The sequence below is a fragment of the Anser cygnoides genome, chromosome 5 (assembly GCF_040182565.1).
Source record: "Anser cygnoides isolate HZ-2024a breed goose chromosome 5, Taihu_goose_T2T_genome, whole genome shotgun sequence".
Lineage (NCBI taxonomy): Eukaryota > Metazoa > Chordata > Aves > Anseriformes > Anatidae > Anser > Anser cygnoides.
In genome coordinates, this window is record NC_089877.1 from 34527757 (window position 1) to 34548090 (window position 20334).

At 44.9% G+C, this 20334-nt stretch overlaps 1 protein-coding gene across 3 annotated transcripts in view; it reads right to left on the reverse strand.

Moving 5' to 3' along the window:
- Positions 1–20334, reverse strand: part of AMBRA1 (autophagy and beclin 1 regulator 1) — a 129612-nt gene that overhangs the window by 106344 nt on the left and 2934 nt on the right. For 2 of the 3 annotated variants that reach the window (XM_066998734.1, XM_066998735.1), the window contains exons 2-7: positions 13411–13666; positions 13097–13155; positions 12186–12369; positions 11391–11563; positions 10536–10602; positions 8477–9936 (exon numbers count right to left, since the gene is read on the reverse strand). In XM_066998734.1, the coding sequence (XP_066854835.1) occupies positions 8477–9936; positions 10536–10602; positions 11391–11563; positions 12186–12369; positions 13097–13155; positions 13411–13545 (2078 nt within the window). In that variant the 5' untranslated portion in view covers positions 13546–13666. Of the gene's footprint in view, positions 1–8476; positions 9937–10535; positions 10603–11390; positions 11564–12185; positions 12370–13096; positions 13156–13410; positions 13667–20334 lie in introns of those variants that run through there. The other variant, XM_066998736.1, reaches the window with a different exon arrangement.

Below are 20334 nucleotides of genomic sequence, written 5' to 3' on the forward strand. Positions count from 1 at the left end.
CTGCAGGGAAGCCACATGCAGACAGCACAGGACGCAGACAGCCTAACAAAGGAACAGCTTCCAAGAGAGGGGAAGCTATTTGCGCTTCTCCCTGCTTGTAGGAAAGCTGAGAAACACTGTCTGTTTTACAGTATCCTCAAATAGCTATCTGCTTTATCTGTTTGAAGTCAGCTGTCCTCCAGCTTCTAAGCAATCTGTCTTTACCCAACATCTTTGTTCTGTGGTCATCTCAGACAGACCAGCCCTCCCACCCTCCCCAAAAGAAACCTCTGACACCAAAACCAGACCCCCACACCTCTAGATCTCATTACTCTGCAGGAGAAAGGAAAAGGTAGGACAGTTTGGAAGCATGCTCCTCTTCCATCCTAAATAAGAAATTTCAACAAGTTCCCTTGCTGCCATGCAGGAGCAGGTGAACCAAGAGCCAGGTATCTTACCTGAACAATTCCACAGAGACCTGTTGGGAAACAGATCTCCATTTCCATGAAACTGTAGAAAAACAAAGTTTACTTATTGATTTTATAGGTAAACGTCTTGTTGCTAGGCCTGGGCTACCAAGAAAGAGATAAGAGAAGGAAAGTGGTTTGGCTGGGGAAACACCATGAAGGTATTTGAGAAAGCAGAGAGAGTTGCTGCTATACCTGCACAGTTTACAAGCCAAACTGTTGCAAGAGTAACAAGAGGGAAGAAATCTCTGCGTGTGTGCTACAGCCATTGCTGCATATTTAAATTAAGGCCAACGAAAAGAAAAGAAGGCTTAAGCCTTTCTCCAAGTTTGGCAAAGACTTCACATGCTCAGATTTCCAAAGTACAGTGGGAAGCTCAGCAGCAGGGAGTGACCTCTATTAGTCACTACAAGAGGCGAAACACAAGCATCATTTTTTCCCCGCACAAACTTTCAGTACGGAAGTAAATGCAAAAAAGCAACCTTACGTTATTCTTAAGCCAGGAAACCAGTCGTCAAAGGCAAAGGGGGGAACATTTGTGCAAGAGAGGGCACTTCTTTCACTTGCTCTTCTACATAACAACTAGCAGCATATTCAAGAGCCCAAACTTCTAACACTTCAGTAAAACAAAGTCTTTCCTGACCAGAGACAGCACACTCGGTCTGGAAAAAAACAAAGCTGGAAGACCGGCAGCAAAAGCCTCAGGGCTCACACAGACACCAACTGACCGTTTAGATGTCACTGCAACCTCTCCTACAGTTCATGCTGTTGTCACGTTCCCGTGATGAAAGCCATTGCTATTTTTAGTAAAGGCCAAATAAACAATGCTAGCTCGGTTTGTCCACAACCTGCACATCTCACCCTCAACGTCGCAAATCATCATGTTAAAATACTCATGTCACCTTCAGATTAGCACTTCACTTCATGTTCAGCACTGACTATTTTTTATTCATTCCTCTACGTCCAGGCTAATGTCGCCAGAAATCAGACCCCCACCCCACAGTTTTGGCCTTCTCCCCTACCACAAACCTGATTCACTTTTCTCTGCATGCAAACCCCTTCATAATTTCTATTTATCCCACTGTTCCTCACTCGCTACTGAGATATTACTCATCTCTATCACAATCACTTGTGATGAGCATCTCCAGAATTTCTTAACAAGCTTGAAAAGAGCACAGCATAAACTTTTCAAAAGTACCATTTCGGCCTATGAAGCCTACAAGGTTTGCAAGAAAATCCTTCTTTACACAGCACCTACAAAAAGACACTAACATAAGATAGGCCTAAGACCTATATCATCTTTTTTCCTTGTAAACCTTATCTAATGTTATCTGTCCTTCTAATTCATTAGCTAGCCAAAATTTATCTGTGTTTAATACAGAGTTTTACAAGCTTTTTGTTGCTGTGAGGTCTATACACCATCAGTTTAAATTGAACACTGAGCCCAAAATACAAGTGTCAGGAGTAGCAAAGTTTCCAGTAGAAAGGGGCCTGAGTGCAAGGGACACAGAGAAATGACAAACCCGCTCAATATGCACTGTTGGACAGGTTGGTTTGGATTTGGCATAGGAAACATTCACACTGATGTCTGCTCTGAGCAGTCAGCATTGCACTGCTGCATCTCTTCTTTACAGCTCGGCGATGTGCCGTCCTCCTGCTTGACTCCCCCTTTTTTAAGTGGACTCAATACGTCACTGCTGCAATAAATATCAAATATTTGAATAAACAAGCCACAGTTGCTGTAAGCAATTAGGAAAAAATAGTAACAACATTGTTTTTGTTAATTATGGAACAAAACAAGGCTGGATACACTAGGTACGTGTTCTGTCTCTGCGACAAGATGCATTTTGTAGCTTTAGGCAAGGCTGCAGTTCCCCCATGCTTCAGCTTCCTCCCCTCCAAAAAAAGCAAAGGGAGCAGCACTATGCTTTTCTCTTCTATTTTAGGCCACCTCTAGCCATTTTGATGATACATTTCAGTCATGGAACTGTCTCCTAGGAGGCAACTCCGCACCCACGGCAGAGGGCAGGGAAATGTTCTGGTTGCTTTGCTTTTAAGGCTAGGATATGAGCGACCTGCACCTTTCCATTCGGTGCTTTATGTGGTGAAAAAGCTACCAGAAGGCAATGTATGCAGAGATCTGAACCACCTGGTCAATTACACCAGAAACTAGAGCAGCAAATCACAGGCTCGGGCTCTAGCAGGAGCTCCACACCAAGCTTTAGAAGTGACTACAGCACTTACCATCGCCGGGCAGGAACGTGGCTGTCCCTACCCTGCCAGTCCAGTTTAATCCCAGACTGATCCCAGCCTGACCACAAGTCAACACCACAGCTACAATTTCGAATCGGAAGAGGCATCCCCTCGTGGTCATGAGTAAGCCATGTGTATTTGCATCAGGAAAAAGAAAAAAAAACACACACAACCATTCACTGACTTCTTATGGAGAAGCCTAAAAGTTTGGGTAACAGTTAAAGGCATACTTGAACAAAATAAACACAGCCCCATAGAAAAGGTGACCACTCAAACTCCAGTCAACACCTGCCAAGCATTCCTCCAGAAAATAAGCCACATATTATGCAGGTCTTCAAAGGAAGAGCACCCATTTAAATGCAGACAAAATCCTCCAAGAAGGCAGACTGTAAAGAAAGGTCTGCTCCGGGCTTGGTAGACAATTAGCATGAATTTGTGACAAATTCTGTGAAGTTGGCTAGGTCTCTTACACCTTCAGTTTACAGGTATTCGCTTGTCAGACAAATATCTTTCACCTTGAGATCGAAATCCACCCCTTTCAAAACCTTACAAAAGCCAAGAGGCTAAGCTGCTGCCTTGCTTTCATTCAGGATGAGAGCCTCAGGATCCCCATTCATACCTTTCCCAAAACACCGAAGAACTTGCAAAGGTATGGTGATAAAGTAGATAAGCTGCAATTTAGGACTGGAGGTGGGGAGGCACGGGACCTCGGGCTATCTATTTTTTTCCTGTTTACAAGAACTCAAACTTTTCGGTTCTGCAAGGAGATGGGGAAAGCAAGGAGCAGAAGCAACATTACCACCTTGTGGCAGCAAGGCAATATGGAAATTAAATGAGCTCAGAGGGAAATGGACTGGGTGTTTCTTTTCATACCTGGTGTGCCTATGGAGAGCTATGTGCTGCCAGAAAGGCCGTCAGGACTGAAGAAAGCCATGGCATTAGCTGGAGTGCCCCGCAGCCTCCAGGCCCTCACGCACCTGGCAGGAGCACGGCACAGAGGCCTGGGGCTGCCCAGCAGGTCAAGCCACAGGGAGAGCACTCACACCTTTCTAAGGGCAACACCACCGCCAAACTCTCTCGCCAGGTACAGTGCTGGTGACTGGACTGCTTTCATAATCCTACATATAACCTCCCCATCTCGGCCGAGCATCACCATCTCGGCTCAGGGGAGAAGACTGGGTTCATATCATGTACCAGGAGCGCAGACAGAAGGGACCTCAGCCCTCAGGCACAAGCTGGCGAAACAAAAGACAAACTTCACCCTATTACAGACTTCACACTATTACACAAAGTTCCAGGAAAGCTCATCTGCATTTGTCTGCATTTAAGACTGAGAACACATCAAAAAAAGCCCTGCCTTCAGTCAGCCATGCAACTTAGGCAGGTCAATTATTGTCAGAGCTGCGGTCTCTGCACTTCTGTGCACTCCCAAAAGACAGGAGTTCATACAGACATCAACTCCCCACCTCACATGCACTCCCACCTGTGCATGTGGCAAAACCATCACCTGGGATGGTTCAAAAGACTTCTCAGATTTTCAGACAGCTTCAGTAGCCTATCTTGTTGCCAAACTGAATCAGTGAGCAAGGCAATGTATTCTCAAAACAGGCACACGAGTTGCTCATACCTCAGCCTACAGAACGTGACTTCTGGAACCAGCACAACGGAGTGGTTAGAGAAGCCTGGCATACTTGTCAGACAAAGCTTCCTAATGCAAGAATAAGGACAACAAAACACCTTTCCTCATGAAACACAGGCTTCTTTCAAACCTGCCTGGCAATAGGACAGGCCTCACCTTTCATTTACAGTAATCCATTTAAATCTCTAGTCAAAATAAACAGGTAAACAACATCGAGATTTCCCCCTTAGCACAATATGAGCAGCTACAGCTTGAATGCATAGAGGACAAGTTTCACCTTGTATATTTCTTTTCCCTCTGTTTCATAGGATGAGGTTTGAGTTACATGAACAGGGACACAGGTGGCACTACTTGCTCCTTGCATCCCTGCTTGAAAGATTATGGCCTGGTGTGTCACGACAGAATGCAAAAAAAAAAAAAACAAAACAGAAGATTTAAAACCAGAGGAGAGAGAGAGAGAGTGTGTGTGTGTGTAACAACTCACTAATTACATGGAGATCACTGGTATCATAATGAAATGGCCAAAGAGGTGCATGGCACTATACCTCTTTCATTAGCTGACGAGCTGAAATAGATGTCAGGAAAGACTGCCGCTAGGCTTTTGTATTTTACACATCATTTTCTTAAGAAGGTGACACCAGCTACTCACAAGCAAGCAGCTGACTAGGATTCTCTCTCATCCCCTGTTCAACTTTTCATTACAAACCTGAATTGGCCAGTATAGCAACAATGGCTTAAAGTACCTACAGGATCTTTTCCCTCACTGAGATTACAGTATTAACACAATGCTTTCTCCACACATTTTTTTTAATTAAGAAGTCATAGAAAAATTAAACTAGCTAACATCTGTTGCTCAATTATCTTTGCTTCATCCAGATCTTGCCAATTTCATGCAGCACATTTCACATGCCAACTTCAGGGATTTCTAGGGCTCTTTTCACTTTGATGTTAGAAGTGAGGCAAAAATCAATCCACAGGGGAAAAAACCCTACATTTTAATTAATGAGATCAGCCTGGAGAACCTCAGAAAAGCTGAAGCTCAATCTCGGCAACTTCTGCTTAAGGTAGACCATGACCTTCCCCAACTTCATACATCCCTGACACAGCTTCAAGCTCCTCACTGCCTGTGCTGCTTTCATGCCAAGCTGAGTATGACAAGACTGCTGTACCACCGAGGCTCTCAGTGACACATTCCGCCTATTAGAGATGCCAGAGCTGTTAGTCAGGAATAGCTTCATTACATGCTTATTAGTGCCTCCATGATTAGCCCAAGATAATTAATCCAGCACCATCAGAAAGAGCAGAATTCTCTCTACCCAGATGGTGTAACTGCATCAACAGAATTCAAAGAGGAACAACCTTCATTAAACTACCTATTAACTTAATTGACCCTCTACGGCAATGTCTTCTCAGCAAGACACTTCTCAGTCAGGCAAGCCAGGTCAAGAAATGGATCCTGCTCATGGACTGGCAATGGGAATACACACTCAGTTTCCAGATGCAGTTTATATCTTAAAATTTTCAGCTAGCCTTTGAATAAAGAGCTCAATTGCCCAACGAGGACATCTAATGGAGAAACAAAGAAAAACAGAAGATGCAGGTTTGGAGCAAACAGACGTACCCCAGTGCTAAGACCTACCTAACCTGAGGTCCACAGGTACAAATTACATTGATTGAAAGTTGATATCAGTCATCACTTGCTTCCTCGGGCTTGAAGACTCTCCTCCCCTCCTCTCTTTCCCCATCACTTTCAGTGTTACAAAGCTTACACCTCAGGAACCTTAGTCACCATCTTTGCACATTTCTAGAGCTGCAAAAGTTACTAAACATTTTGGACACTGCTATGCAGGAGTGGTTCCAGAATTGCCCATTATGGGAGCACAATCTAGGTCTGGGAGACTAGGCAGCTGGACCTGAGTGTGCTTATTCTAGGGGGAAAAGATAGGTAAGTGGCTGCTTGCTGACTTGTACTGCTCTGTGAGGGAAAATATAGTCTGAGAAAGGGGAAAAAAAAAGTGACACCTGCAGGATATAGGTATCCCACTAGCAGGGTTCCTCTTTTAAGGGGAAAGATTTCACAAAGCTCCCCACAGGTCCACCCAGCATGTTTAACAGGAAAGCAAATGAAGCTTTGCTTCAAGAAATTGCCGCGAGCATTTTACTACCAGATTGCTCCCTGCTTCCAGCTTCCTTACCTCTCTACTCTACAGCCACCTTAACTTCAGTTAGAAGCAGAAGCCCATGCCATGCCCGTTCTCAAGGGAAGTCTGGCAACAGAAGCAGGTTTCGTACTACAGGAATTCCTCTGGAATTAGGCTCGCTTATTGAGCTACGTGCCCCAGATTCATCCATCCTTGCAAAAAACATCTGTTTGCACAGGCAACCAGGTAGGAAACTGACCCTGCACAGATGCTACAACCACAGAGGAGACAGCAGCAACCAGCATCTGCAAAGTGACCCAGAGATTTAGTTACAGGATTCCAGCATTTAGGCCACAGCCAGTTCAGCTCCTGCATGGTGGGGTAGACCAAGTTGAATGCCTCAGAGCGTTTTTACATGGTAACTCCTACAGAACTAACTGGAAGATCATATCTACAAATTCCACCATATTTCACTGTCCAAATACGTACCAACTGCCTGATCGTTACAATGGTTATTTGCTCCCTTTATTTCTGACACTGCAGTGACTGGGCCCAGAGAACAACCAATACAGTGGAGGTATGCTAAGCACATACAGCTATTTCAAAAGAAAGAAAGTAATGCAAGACTTAGGCAAGTGCCATTTTAGAGCTGTATTTGTCAGCTCCTTCTCACCTCTCTGCTCTTTCATAAGGGTCTAGAGGATATCTGATATAAATTAGTGTCAGGTAAGTCTAGGCCCAAGAAAGAAGTAGTTACCATGTAATCAGCTCGAGACTCTCATTAAGGCAGGCTATAAAAAAACTGGGGCAAGGATTTAGAAGCAAATGAATCATTTCATGACTATCGCCACTTATTTGCTATGCAACTACAGCAAAAGAAAGGCAGCCACTGTTCCGGTCTGAGTATAAGCAGCTTATCTGCAGGAAGAAGGAAAGAATTCCCTTTCCTCAGGCAATTCTGTGTACAAAGCCTCATCAGTCAGTTACATTTGCATCAAACCTGGAAACTTTGCTTTCCTAAAGCACAAAGCATCCATTTCCAAGAAACACCAGGACTGGACCTTTCCTCTGACAAGCAAGCAAATCACTTGACCAAGAGTATGTCAAACTGGAAGCAGTGAGAAAATCCCATCCAAAGCATGCACGCAGCTGAATCATTGGTACAAGCCAGCGGAGAGACTTCCGCATAAAGCACAGGTCCTTCCTGGTGCAAGCCTGATTTGGCTTGCTCTAGTTGCCTGCAACATATCTGACATCTAAAAAGTCCTTCCAAAAAAAAGAATCCCCTTGCTAAAAAGGAATAGAGCAGACCCTAAAACGTTCAGTAATCAGCAGGCTCCCAAACAGCCCATCCATTCAGGAGAACAAGAGCCACTTTTAAAACCTACCTCTTTATCATGGGCAAGCAAAGCACATGGGTTTGATCAAACACTCACAGCCAATATATATTCCCAACCCTATGACACAGAGCTTTAGCTTTTTTCACCCAACCAAGGAAATTACTATTAACCCTTCCAACTTAGCAACTACAACTTCAACAAGACAGAGCACTCAAGAAAGCAGTTCTCAACCCCTGCTCAATTCCCCATGCCTAACCTGGGCAGATTTTCCATGTACATCATGCGTATGCTATGGGGTACAAAGGACAGCATAGCACATCCTGTGGTCCCACCCCCTCTACAAGATCTGAGAAACACCAGTAGCACAGTTCACTCCAGAGCTCTGCTGCTAGAGCCTGTACTTTTGCCTGTTTGCACTATCATCCTCCTTTCCCATTAAGAGGTCTGGTCTCTGCCCTTACAACCTTCAGAACACATCTGCAGAATGACAATGGCATCTACAGAAGACATCAACGCAGTGTCTCTATTTTCAACCACACAAATAGCACACGAACACATGACAAAAGGTTTTTAACTCTGAAGATACTGAAAAAAATCAGACCAGATGGGAAAGGTTTAAGAAAAAAACGGAGGAGGAAGGCAGAGCATATATCTTACCTCCTGAGTGAATCCTCCTCTGAGCTTTCCTCAGGCATTTCCTGGTTTAAGGCCTCCTGTGATACATTCCCAGGTCTGCTTGAAGCCGACTGGCTGTAAACTCTTTCCCAGTGCCCCGTCTCCTGGTTAAAGACCACTCCCACGGTCCTCTCCTCCTGCGGGGTGGAAGAGCTGCCCAGCTGCAGCCTGCTAGAGGCAGGAGCTCTGCCCTCGGTTCTCTCTGCAGGCTGCACCTGGCTGGTATTTGGAGGCACACCCTCAAACGTGCTTTGGACCTGCCCTGGCGTATAGCTAGGCGTGCTTCTTTCCCAGCGCAGCGTGTCATTGTTAAAGGTCAGCAGGTTATGACAAGCGCGACAGCGGTTCAGGTGACCCCGGGACAAATTGGAATTGTTTTCACTGCTGTGCGGAGTCTGCTGATGGGAGGGACCAGGCCGATCAGGCTCAATGTTGTTGTTGAGCATTTCTTGAGCCTGTTGCGACTGGCTGGGCTCCCCACCAATCCCCTGATCTAACTCCTGAAGCCGGTCATATTCCAAGAAGAATCGCCTCAAATCACACTGGAGCTCATTACGGATGCTGGCCGGGTTGCTCGGGCCAGCGGTACTACCGCTGTCCGCCTCGGCCCCGGGGGCTAGGAAGCCTCTCCCTTCTGTTGCGGAGGTATAGACCGACGCCTGGGAACCTCCCTCCTGCTGCCTCAGCACCGACAGCAAGCTCACGGAGGAGGCACTGGTCCTAGGGGGAGGCATGGCTTCCAGCTCCGACCGGGAGCTCATGTTCAGCACTGTCCTGGACCAGTCAGACCCACCTAAGCCCGAAGCCATCTCTCTCGCAGACTGTTGGTAGCGGGACTGGTGGCCTGCCAAAGGCCCGCTCAGGGACCGCCGCGTGGGGCCCAGGCTAAGGTTGCGCAGGGTGTTGCCAGCAGTGCTGCTCTGAACTGTGCTGAAAGCAGAGGGCCTGTTAAGTATCCCCTGCTCCTCCTGTGCTACAGAGGCCTGCTCTGGGGGTTGGTAAGGCTCTGTCTGCACAGAGGAGAAGGACGTGCCAGTGGCACCAGAAGACGTGGAGGGTGCATTTTCCTGGTGTGGGAAGAGAGAAGATGGAAGTCTTGCACTAGAGCATCGGCTGCAAAGGCACAACATCCCCAGGTGCTGGCAGCACTCTGCTGTGGGGTAGCTGACACGCTCCCGGAGCCTGTTATAGACAGATGCCCTTGTGTTCTCACTGGCTGGAGGTGGAGGTGGTGGTGGTGGAGGCGGTGGAGGGGATGGGGTAGCAGAGTCTTGAACACTGTTTTGCTCTCCCACCTGTATGCCGGAGGAGCGGGAGGACAACATATGCAGGAAGTTGTGGAGGAGAGGCGTGCGCCTCACAGGCTGAGAGGGAAGGATAGCGCGTTGGCGATAATGTGGCATCTCTGTACTGTCCACAGAGATTTCCACTTCCTCGTCACTCTGCAGAAGGAAACAATCAAAGTTCAGTCACCTCACAGCAAAATCCTACGCTTCCAGATAAAATGAAGAAAGCCACTACCATCCCGGACAGATGGAAGGATGTGATAAGCATTTTCCCTCTTCCTAGAGAGGGAAAAAAAAAGGGTCCGGCCTTGAGTTGCCGGAAGCCAACTCTTTACTTCAAAGGAGCTCATTTTTGGATCCAGACCACCTCTTCCTCCAGCCCAGTGAGCTTCAACAACATGCTGTTCATACCAACAGAAGCAGTAGCATCTGAGGGTCAGCAGCTGTGGGGAGCGCTGCTAATAGGTCATGGAGCTTCAAATCCAGCAGGATGTCACAACACAACGGAAAGAGCAGGGGCATTGAGACATCTGTCCCACCACTAATGAGACAGCAAGGGCAAAACGAGCACACTTAAGAGAGTTCTTTAATAGCTCTGCATATTATGTGAGAACATTTCTGTGCCCAATTAAGTTGGGACAGAATTCAGCTTGGAAAAACTGCAGGTTTTCAGAAAGGCGTAAATCTGCTTAGGAAGAGACCAGGGTTAATACATAAAGCACCTTGTAATTAGTCAGTCAATTCATTACCCTTACCTGCTGGTTGGAAGGGTTAACAATTGCTGTGAGCAAGTAGTGTCCCAAGGGATCAAACCGTACTAACCTAAAACAAAAGCAGAGCCACAGTATCAATCATCAGTTCACATTCCACATTGACACAGGAAACTAGACACAGCACGAAAGAAAATCCCACATGAAATATCTGCAATGTTACTACATTACCTACCACCTTGGCTTCTGAAGGATGACAAAAAAGCTTACGCATTAAGAAGAAAACATACTTATTTAGCTGAAGACTGCAGCTATTTTTCAGTCCACAGCAACTCTACACAGAAGTTAAAAGCTGGCAGTAAGCACTGCCGTATCAGTTGAAACAGCCAGGAAGTTTTAGGAAGATGTACATATATATATTACAAACTGGAATTTGGTACAAAGGGAGCAATTAACTCCTCTTGAATGTTACTTCATCGTCTTAAACTGCTCAAAGGATGGCATCAAGTTTCCAGCAGCAGTTTCCTCTGTAACCGCACTGAAATAGCAGTTCAGCACTCTCTTCCAGCAGCTTCTGGGTTCTCTCATCCTTATGGTTGACAAGTTTAACTACTAAGCTTACAAATGAAAATGGAGTAGATGCTGAAGGCATTTGTAGGACACATGGCTGATTACAAATATAAACATCCAAACCGATACATTATTTCCAATTGCTTTTTTTCCCCTATTCACAGGGCTCTGTTTTTTTTTTCCTACCAGATGGGTCAAGTAGTTGCTAACAGTGCTTCTCTCCTCTGCCTCAGCACAGACAGTGCAGCATCCCAGAGGAAAAACCCATATTTCCCAAACGTGACCATTTTTCCAGACAAGTGCCCTCTTTCTCTGGAAACAGGAACTCACCGGACCCGCTCCATTTCGCTGGCGGTTTTCACCACTGCAAAAGGCTCCCGACGGCTCCAGTCCCAGAAATGTATCTCGTTGGCAGTTGCAATCAGCAAGAGCTGAGCCGTAGGATGGAAAGCAAGCGATGCAATGGCGTTGTTGCTATCTGTGAACCAGCTCTCACTTCCACCCTGAGTGAGGAGTCAAGAATCACAAGTAGTTTATCATACAAGATCATTAGGTTTCTATGTACATGCCCCCTCTGAGACTCTGCCTACGGCATTGAAGTGACATGCTTTCAACAACAGCTGCTCTCATATGAGACCACATCCAGAACACAGTACTACCTGCAACAACGACCGAAGATGTACTTTTACATGTGCGTCTCGAACAGCCTGTACAAATGCTGCCTATCAAAGCGACCAGGTAAGCATCCTTATTTTGTCTGTGGGCCAATCACCAGGCTAGGTACAATTGGTAGGGCAGCAGCTTTTCTAATTAAGAGTTCAAATATGCCCAAGGGAATGAAAAATGGCAAGTCTTTCACATAAGCTAAACAGGCATCTTGCACAAAGTTCTCCAGCATTATCTGTACCGCTCATATCAGGGCTAAGGAGCATGACCTACCTGACCAGACTGAATGAAGAATCTGTCATCTCCTCTCTAGACAAAGGAGGACGGCTACAGTCTGCTCTATTCTATGCAAAACTTCCAAACATCTCTCTTATCAGGCAACATTTGGCAAACAAACTCGGACAAAAAAGGTCACCACCCACCAAATACAAAAGCGTATGTGTTTCAGGAAAGACTTACATGTAAATCCCAAATTCTAACCTCCCCATCTAGGCATCCTGAAGCAATGAGGCCTGGGATGGTGGGGTGGAAGGTCACACACCAGGGAGTGCGGCGATGTCCAACCAAGGAATGAACACACTTGCCCGTTTTCACCTCCGTGATGTAGATGTTGTGGTTCACGTGCGTGGAAGCCATTAGGGTTCTAGGGATGCAGAAGGCAGGACAAGCATTAGCACGAGAAGAGTACAGCAAACCAGACTGCGGTTAGCTTCAACTCAACGGGGTCTTTTTGCACCTAACCCAGCACACACAGCCCCACGTTCAAAGGATAAGAGGCTACTCTACCACCACCAATGGCCAGAAGGGTTCTTGTGGCCAGGTTTCAGGGTCCATGCAAGCAAGAGCTCATCAGATCTGCAAGCACAAACTTGACCGTGAAAGTCAGAGTCATCATGCAGCTCAGAAGGAACTCTTCTGAGTGACAGTTTGGGGCAAACAAACATTCCCAGTTCTCCACACCAGCTCAACCAGTCAAGTGACACAGAGATCCCACCTCCATTCCTGTTTCCAATGCACGCAGCATTCTGCTCTGTTCTTTAGTCCTCACTATCCCAGTGGGTGCGCCCCATCGCTTGGAATGGGGTACGAAAACACCCTTTACTCCCTCAAGTTTTTCATGAAATCCCATGGTGGCCACACAGACCCTTTTACCTTAGGACTACACATCGCTTGGGTACCTCAGAAATTAAACACCAGCTACGCCTGAAGCTGTGAGATTAGGAAGGTGTGCACGTTCCATCCATGCATGCCAGGAACCAGGAGTTTCACTTGGCTGTTCAGGACTGAACAACTTGACGGGCACAAGCCTCCTTCACTTTTTTAAGCGTAAGGAGACTGCTGAAACAGGGAACGAACTAGGAGTTAATTACCTGTCTGGACTAAACGCCAGCAAGAAGGTGGAGCGTGGACTGTCTGGCAACTCAACTTTCTGAAAAAGCCAACAAAGCAGGAAGTGTTGCAAGTGTCACATGATCGTACTTTAACTGTAAGCCACACGGACAGTAAGGGGAACCCGCTGCAGGAACATATCTATTATCACATCGCTGCAGGAACTGAACAGAGCCAGAGAGCATATCAAGTGTAACACATCAAATGTACAATCACGAGGCAATTTATCTTCAAATCCCTGCCTCCCGTCCCCCTCTCCAACACCAACCTGTGCACCTCTGTTCTGTGACCTTACCTTGCCCTCCCATTTCATCCATCGAGTTTTATCCTCCACCAGCTCCTGCAGGAGCCGCTGAGCACCCAGCGCCTGGGTGCCCCGCTCCCTACCCCACAGGATGCGGACCGCATTCTTCTCCGGTACAAACTTCATGGCTCTCAGCAGCCAACGTTACGCCAACCAGCGGGAGAAGACACCAGCAGGTTCCAGATGACAACCAGCACTGAGCTACAGACAGGCTATCCACATGTCAACTGTTTATCTTCATGGAAACCTAGAAAGAGAAGAGCGTGATAAGAAAGGCAGCTTTTACCTGGATGAAGGAAGAACTTTAAATCCCAATACAACAGATTTAAGGGGAACATCTACCCTCTCCCTTGCCTTTGCTGCCTTTTTACATTATCAGGGCCCAGTTTTGACAGTTCTGCAGCCAAAGATTACTTTAAAAGGGTTTTGAAAGCATCTAGCCATTTCCACGTACAGATATTGCAGACATACCACATCTAAAGAGAATTAAAAATTGGACTTGAAACTTTCACCCTTCCCTCCATCTCTTGCTGTACATAATAAAGGAAAAAAAAATCTATGAAGTGACACTCTTTGCACCTTAAAGATTTAGCTCCTATCTGGGAAGGCTGACAGATAGCTAGAGGAATAGCATTAAAAATTGACAATAATAACAGAAGTCTCCGCAAAATTGTGCAGATTTCAGTAACGGTAACCATTAGCGCTGCAAAACTTAGACAACCGATGCACCTCAAGTCCTAATTATTTCCAATTCTATCCCAACAGTTCACAGTGTATGAAAACAAGCACGTAGCAGACCAAAACCTTTCACTGAAGGCTGCAGTGGCATATTGGCTAACTCCACCACAATGGCTCATTTTGCCTGTCTGCAAATCATCTTTCCATCTCAGAACAACAGTTCCCCTAAGTAATACACAACAGCAAAGACTGATGCTTTTAGTGTATTTTGAGCTGCTAAGGGAAAACATTAGTAATACCTGTTGGTTGGCGTTTTGTTTGGTTGGTTTTTAGAAAAAAGTTAGGTTTTTGACAGAACAAAACAGAGCAACCACGTTACATAGCTTTTAAGTAGTCTCCTGCATTGGGGCTCGTTACCAAAAGCTTTCCCAAAAGAAAATTTTTTTTTAGAATAGACAAAACAAGGAATGCTGCTGCAATGCTATTACCTTTTGATCCCACCAGAGCGCGCATACTACTCTGCCATCTCTTTTCAATGTAAAGATCTAAAGATAAATCCTCCTCAGTTCATGTCACATGAAACAAAACCACCAATACTCTATCACAAAGGAAGTGGCAACTTAAAAAAAAAAAACAAGCAAAAACACACACACAGGAAAAAAGGTTCACGTACCAAGAAGAGATAATTGTTAAATGACGGAATTCAGAGCGGTCATTAGCAAACCTTCCTTTCCTCCCACTCTCCCTAAAAAAACCCTCCTGAGCGGATGATTCAAGGCAGCTGCTGCTTATTGGGAGGAGCTGTCTGAAGAGATAAGCCAGGAAAATGAGTTCCAATAAAGCGGACCGGTTTTCATTTGTAAAAGTACAATAAAGGGTACTAAAGTAAAGTGAGGAACAAGTAAATGCATCAACCTTCTGAGAAGTGAAATTCACCACAGAAATTCAAGCTAGCTGGAACTTTCCTGATGCTTAATGTGAACAGCATGGGGATCATCTATTCCAGGGAAGCTAAACTACCCAATATAAAATAAGCCTTCTTTTAAGAATCTGTGAAAGTCAGCCAAGCATTAGGTAGGAATTACTCTACAAAATAAAAGCCTTACTGGAAAGCGATAGAAAAACTGAAGTTGTCATACCGCAAGAGAGTTCACAGAAGCAACTGTAGAGATGAAAAGAGCCCAAACCCCAAATGCTAGAACAGTACAAAAAGGCTAACTAGAGTAGATACAGCCAAAGCACTGTATAGCACATGAATCACTAAACCAAACTTTTCTTCATTAAACGCTAATAAACCCTAATCTGGATTCTGCGAGCAAGGCCAGTCACCCACGTTCAGAAGTGAAGGGGGTCAGAGTGGAGGAAGCGCGGCTGGGAAGGACAGGTCAAGAACAACACAGGCAATAAAAAGCCTGTTGTATGGGAGCAAACTATACGTCTAGTTTCACCTAGGAAAATTAAGAAAACAGCAGCTGACTAGTCTTTATGAGTGCTTTCAAGGATCAAGTACGATGTCAATGCAAGAATAAATGTGTAAACCAAACATAAACTGGAGACGAGACTTGCAGTTGGACCAAGCTGGAAGTCCAAGACCTCAACCACCAAGCTAGCAGAGTAGCCTTCCAATAGGTGTAAAGGACAAACAATCTAAATAACTTAATAGAAGCTGATAATTTAAAAGCAGGATAACCCAATTACTCATGAGAAAGTACAAGCTCCGACAGCTTGGGAACATTTCAGTCCTATAAGGACTGAAATTACATGAAGTACAATAGCAACAAGGAAACCAAGATGTTTATCAAGCATCTTGATGTTTGTTTATGCCATGAGTAAGTTTACATACTGTAAAATAAACAGATAACACCTACAAATGCTTTTAGGGAGCTCCTTGTATTCACCTTATTTAAAGATTAAGTCACCTTCACAGCATAAAAGCAAGTACCTACCTTAAAACAACTTATCTAAATCTTCGCAGAGGCGTGCTAATTTTTTGAACTAATTCGGATATAACAAACACTTCATACGTGAGCCTCCTGAGCGTGTCCAAACTTGCTCTTTTTCCCTCAGGGACTGTCCCTCATTTTCCAGCTCCTTTGAACTGACTCACCTCTTTAAATCACTTGAAAAGAAAACAAAATAAAGCTCCAGACTTAAAGCCTATGCTACCTGCTCAACATCTTTAAAAGCTGGGATCTCATCAGAAAGAGCTGAGTGCATCCTTCCTGAGCAGAGCTGGCACTCCAGAGTCACCGCTGGTCCCTCTGGGGACCAAGCTTTATTCGTGCTTCAGAAGTTTAATCCCTTACCTGAATTAGCCTGAATACAGTAACTGCTCTCCACTGCTTGGCGACACGCTCTGCAACACTTTGGATTGGCAAGGAAAAAGAAAATCCGAGCCTTTAAATGGAGAAAGCGATGCAGCATAGATATGGGCGTTATCTCTGCTACCTTTAGCAGGAAGACTTTAACTTTGTTATTGTATCATCTGCTCAGGGCTTTGTTGTTGTTTTCATTTGTTTGTTTTGCTTTGTTGGCTTTGGTTTGTTCATTTGTGTTTGTTTTTTCCCCAAGAGATAGACCCAGTTCCTTCTCTAATCTAATACAGGTACCCATCAAATCCAAACATTTTGCTCAGATGTAAGGAGAAAAATGACAGCGTGTCACTAAATCCCATGAAAAGACAAAACACTGAAGTACCAAACACAGCAGTCATCCAACTAACAAAGTTTAAAACGAGCTCTGTGGGCTTGAAAATACAACTCGGGCCTCAGCATCAAGAAAACGTGCGGCTCCTTGGACCAAACCTGCCTGGGCCAGCAGCGGACCGATTCAGCAGCAGCGTTGCTTCTGTTACAAAAGCTGAGCTATCACAGCTGATGAGCAGCTGACCACCAGCACCAGGAACTGCTTTGGGACCTGTATTTCTCTGTTGTCTTGTTTTGCGTTTTTAAACCAGGATGACCAGAAGTGGAGTCCGACAGCTAGAAGATTAGGTGATGCCCTGGATGTGGGCCAGGGCTCCAGAGAAATTCCCAAAGTGGAAACTCAGAAATTTTTCTGTAATTGGCGGCTTTGTTTCCTTAACAGTTTTCTCCCTTCAGGGCATTTCAGGACAGCATGCCGGGCTGTTTATAATTTTGGAAAGAGCACAGCCCAACCCCAAGCCTTTTCACTTGCTCTGCGCCAGCTGTCCTTGAGGAAGCCTCAAGAACTCCTGGCCTTAGATCAGTGTAAGCTCAGTTGTGATTGTCACTTCTACAGATGCTGAACCTCCCCAAAACCAAAGTGAAGCAGCAAATTAACTGGTAACACTTCATAGTGGTACAGGACCACAAGAAAACACCGACAAAAAGGTGGGAAGAGAAGAGGAATAAACCTAAACCCATTCAAATGGCCTTACAGAAAGGATGTCGTGATGTTTTGCGTGTTACGCAGTGGGTCTGTCAGTTTTCCACTAAGAAGCTTCAGCATTTTACAGAGTTCCTGGTCCCATTTCTTATACACACACAGCTTTGGCATTAAAAATTTTGTGGAGAATCTGGGAGCACAGCTGGCTTTGGGGAAAAAGTTATTTCACGTGGCCTTCAGCTCTTGACTACAGATCTCTTACCACTCCTAAGGACCTCCTGGCTGCGTGCAGAGCATGCCCCTGGGAGCCTTTCCTGACACGCGCGTACAGGAGCAGTGGTATCTGCTCCACCGGTGGTTAAATGAAAAAAGCTGCAATCGATAAACACTACTTATAACGGGACTTCTGTCCAAAAGATACAAATGTCCAAATAATTACAGACAGCTTGGCTGCCCAAAGAGCTCTCAAGTGAACGACGAAGACAGAAACAACATTAAGTGAAAGAGAAAAACCATCTCTGGCTTTGCAATCTGGGATGCATGGAGAGAATCCCCCAGAAAAGCCCAGAGAGGAGGAAGGGAGCGCGTGCTGTTAGTTTCTGTCTCCAAGTCCCTTTGTCAAGTTTTAAGACTTCCAGAATGCGTTGACTGTAAAACCAATGGGAACCCCACAAGTTATGGGTCAGTGCCAGCAGTATGCAGTGTACTAATGTAAATACAATCAAAGACACTGCGTAGTGTTTTTGGTTGTATTTAATAAATATTAGTAGTAACTCAATAAATCCACTATTGCACACTCAGGTGACTTCTACCAGTAACAATCTGAAGACCGCGCACAGAACAGTTTTTATGGTGGTAAAGGCCAAATGCTTCACCTTCACTACCAGCGATCCTTAGAGGCTGCAGTCACAAGACATGCCATTTCCTCAAATCACTTTCTACAACCAGTTTCCCTCCTATTCTACAAAGTTTAATTTTGAGGCAAATTGCTTTATCAGGACCCCAGCGTCTTTAACATGCCCTAAAGAGGGAAGAAGACGACACCATGCGTGCTGAAGAGAGCCTGAGACCACCTTGTCAGTATGCCTGCAGCCTACACAGCCCCTCTCCTTTCACAGGAGCTTCACTGATAAAGCAACAAGTCCTCGTTCTCCAAGACCCAGAGACAGGACATCTCCAAAGGAGAACTACAAGCCTAAAGCATCGTTCAGAACATGCGTGAGCAGTAACACAGCTCCCGTGACTTTCTAGTTCAGTGCCCTGTTTCTGCTCCAAGTTTCCCCCCTCTGCAATAAGGGGACAGCGATGCCAACATCTTCTTAAATTGCACAAAACAAGACGCATAAAAAGCCCCAGAAATGCTATCCTGGGTAGAAGAGGACCTCGAGCCTACCAGCATTTTTATTAAAATCGTTGATTCAATTCATACCAAGTGCCTTGCTGTTCCCTCTAAACCTTTTCATGTCTCCACTTGAAAGACTGAGCAAAATAAAAAAAATAAGTTGATGTAAAACCAAAACAAAAAAGCTGATTTGCCCTCTCCACCCTGTATCAGCTCAGCTAAACAAACAGGACGAGTCAAAGAGTCCTAGTTTGGTAAGTAATCGAACTATGTAGCACTGGAATTTGAACAATGCAAAAACAACAACAAAAATCAGTAAAAAAGGGTGACATGACTCATATCCAGAACAGTTCCACTGATCTAAACTTAGTACCTCCTGCTCTTCCAAAACTTGTCTTGTGCTCCATACAAAGCAGCCAAGCCACATGAATTTCTGAGAAAGTACCTGATCAGCTGCATTTTTACACTTTCCTCCTAATACCACAATTCATTTTCCCTTAACTCCAAGTGATAACTTCCAAGTTATCTTGCAGCAATATCTAAATGGACATGCATTGGAAATAAGCTGGAAGAATGAAAGAAGCAAAATTAGAGTGCGTTATATTGCTTTCTGTTTCTACTTCTGTGTCCGTGATTATCCCAAAAAACAAACAAAATAAAACCATGGGAACTTTGAGACACTGGAAATATGCAGGTTCCTGACATTAGGCTACTAAAGAGCATAAAGCCGGTCCTCAACCAACCACCCCAAACTGTAAAAAGAAAAGAATCTGAAGAGGATAGACAGTAAGTTTGTGATGGAACTAGATAACAGGGTCCAGATTTACCACCACGAAGGCACTTTCATTGTGTGACTCTTTTTACTCTTCAAAGCTTTAAAGATACTCAGCAAGTGTAAGTTTTCCCTTGATTAAAGGGAGAGAGATTTAGAAAGTAACTCCAAAGCACATCTTTTGCAGATGCACTAGATACACGGCTCTAAGTTGTATCTGCAACTCTACGCATTTCCATATAAATCACAACAGGATTATGAAAGAAAAATAACTAGCATTAGTGCTCCTTGATTAAAAAACCCATTGTTGTATTTTAAATTGAAACCACAAACAGCTCAGGAAGTTTAATTAGATTACAAAGATGTCAAGAGCACATCGTCATTTCAAGATATGATATGACAACAACGTGGAGCTGACTGCCATCAGAATCTGAATTTGTCTTCCCGGTCTGGATTAGATGAGCTAGAATACCTGTAAGAGAAGTACTTTTAATTGCTAGTTATTTACAGCAAAAATATCAGGAAGTGGAAGAGAAGGCTGCAGATACCACCTTCTGAAGGTCAGCGAACTGGTGGTACAGATGAGAAGGGAAGTCATAAAAAGGTAAGCGATAAGCTGTGTCTGGCGTCTGGCAGCTTCATTTGCCAGCGATAACACGAAGCATTTCCCTGTCTATTACTGCTATTTCCACATAAGCTTCAAGAATTCTTGAGGAGATACTCGCTCCAATCCACAAGCCGGGAAGAGAATAAATATAATTTCATAAAGCTGTAA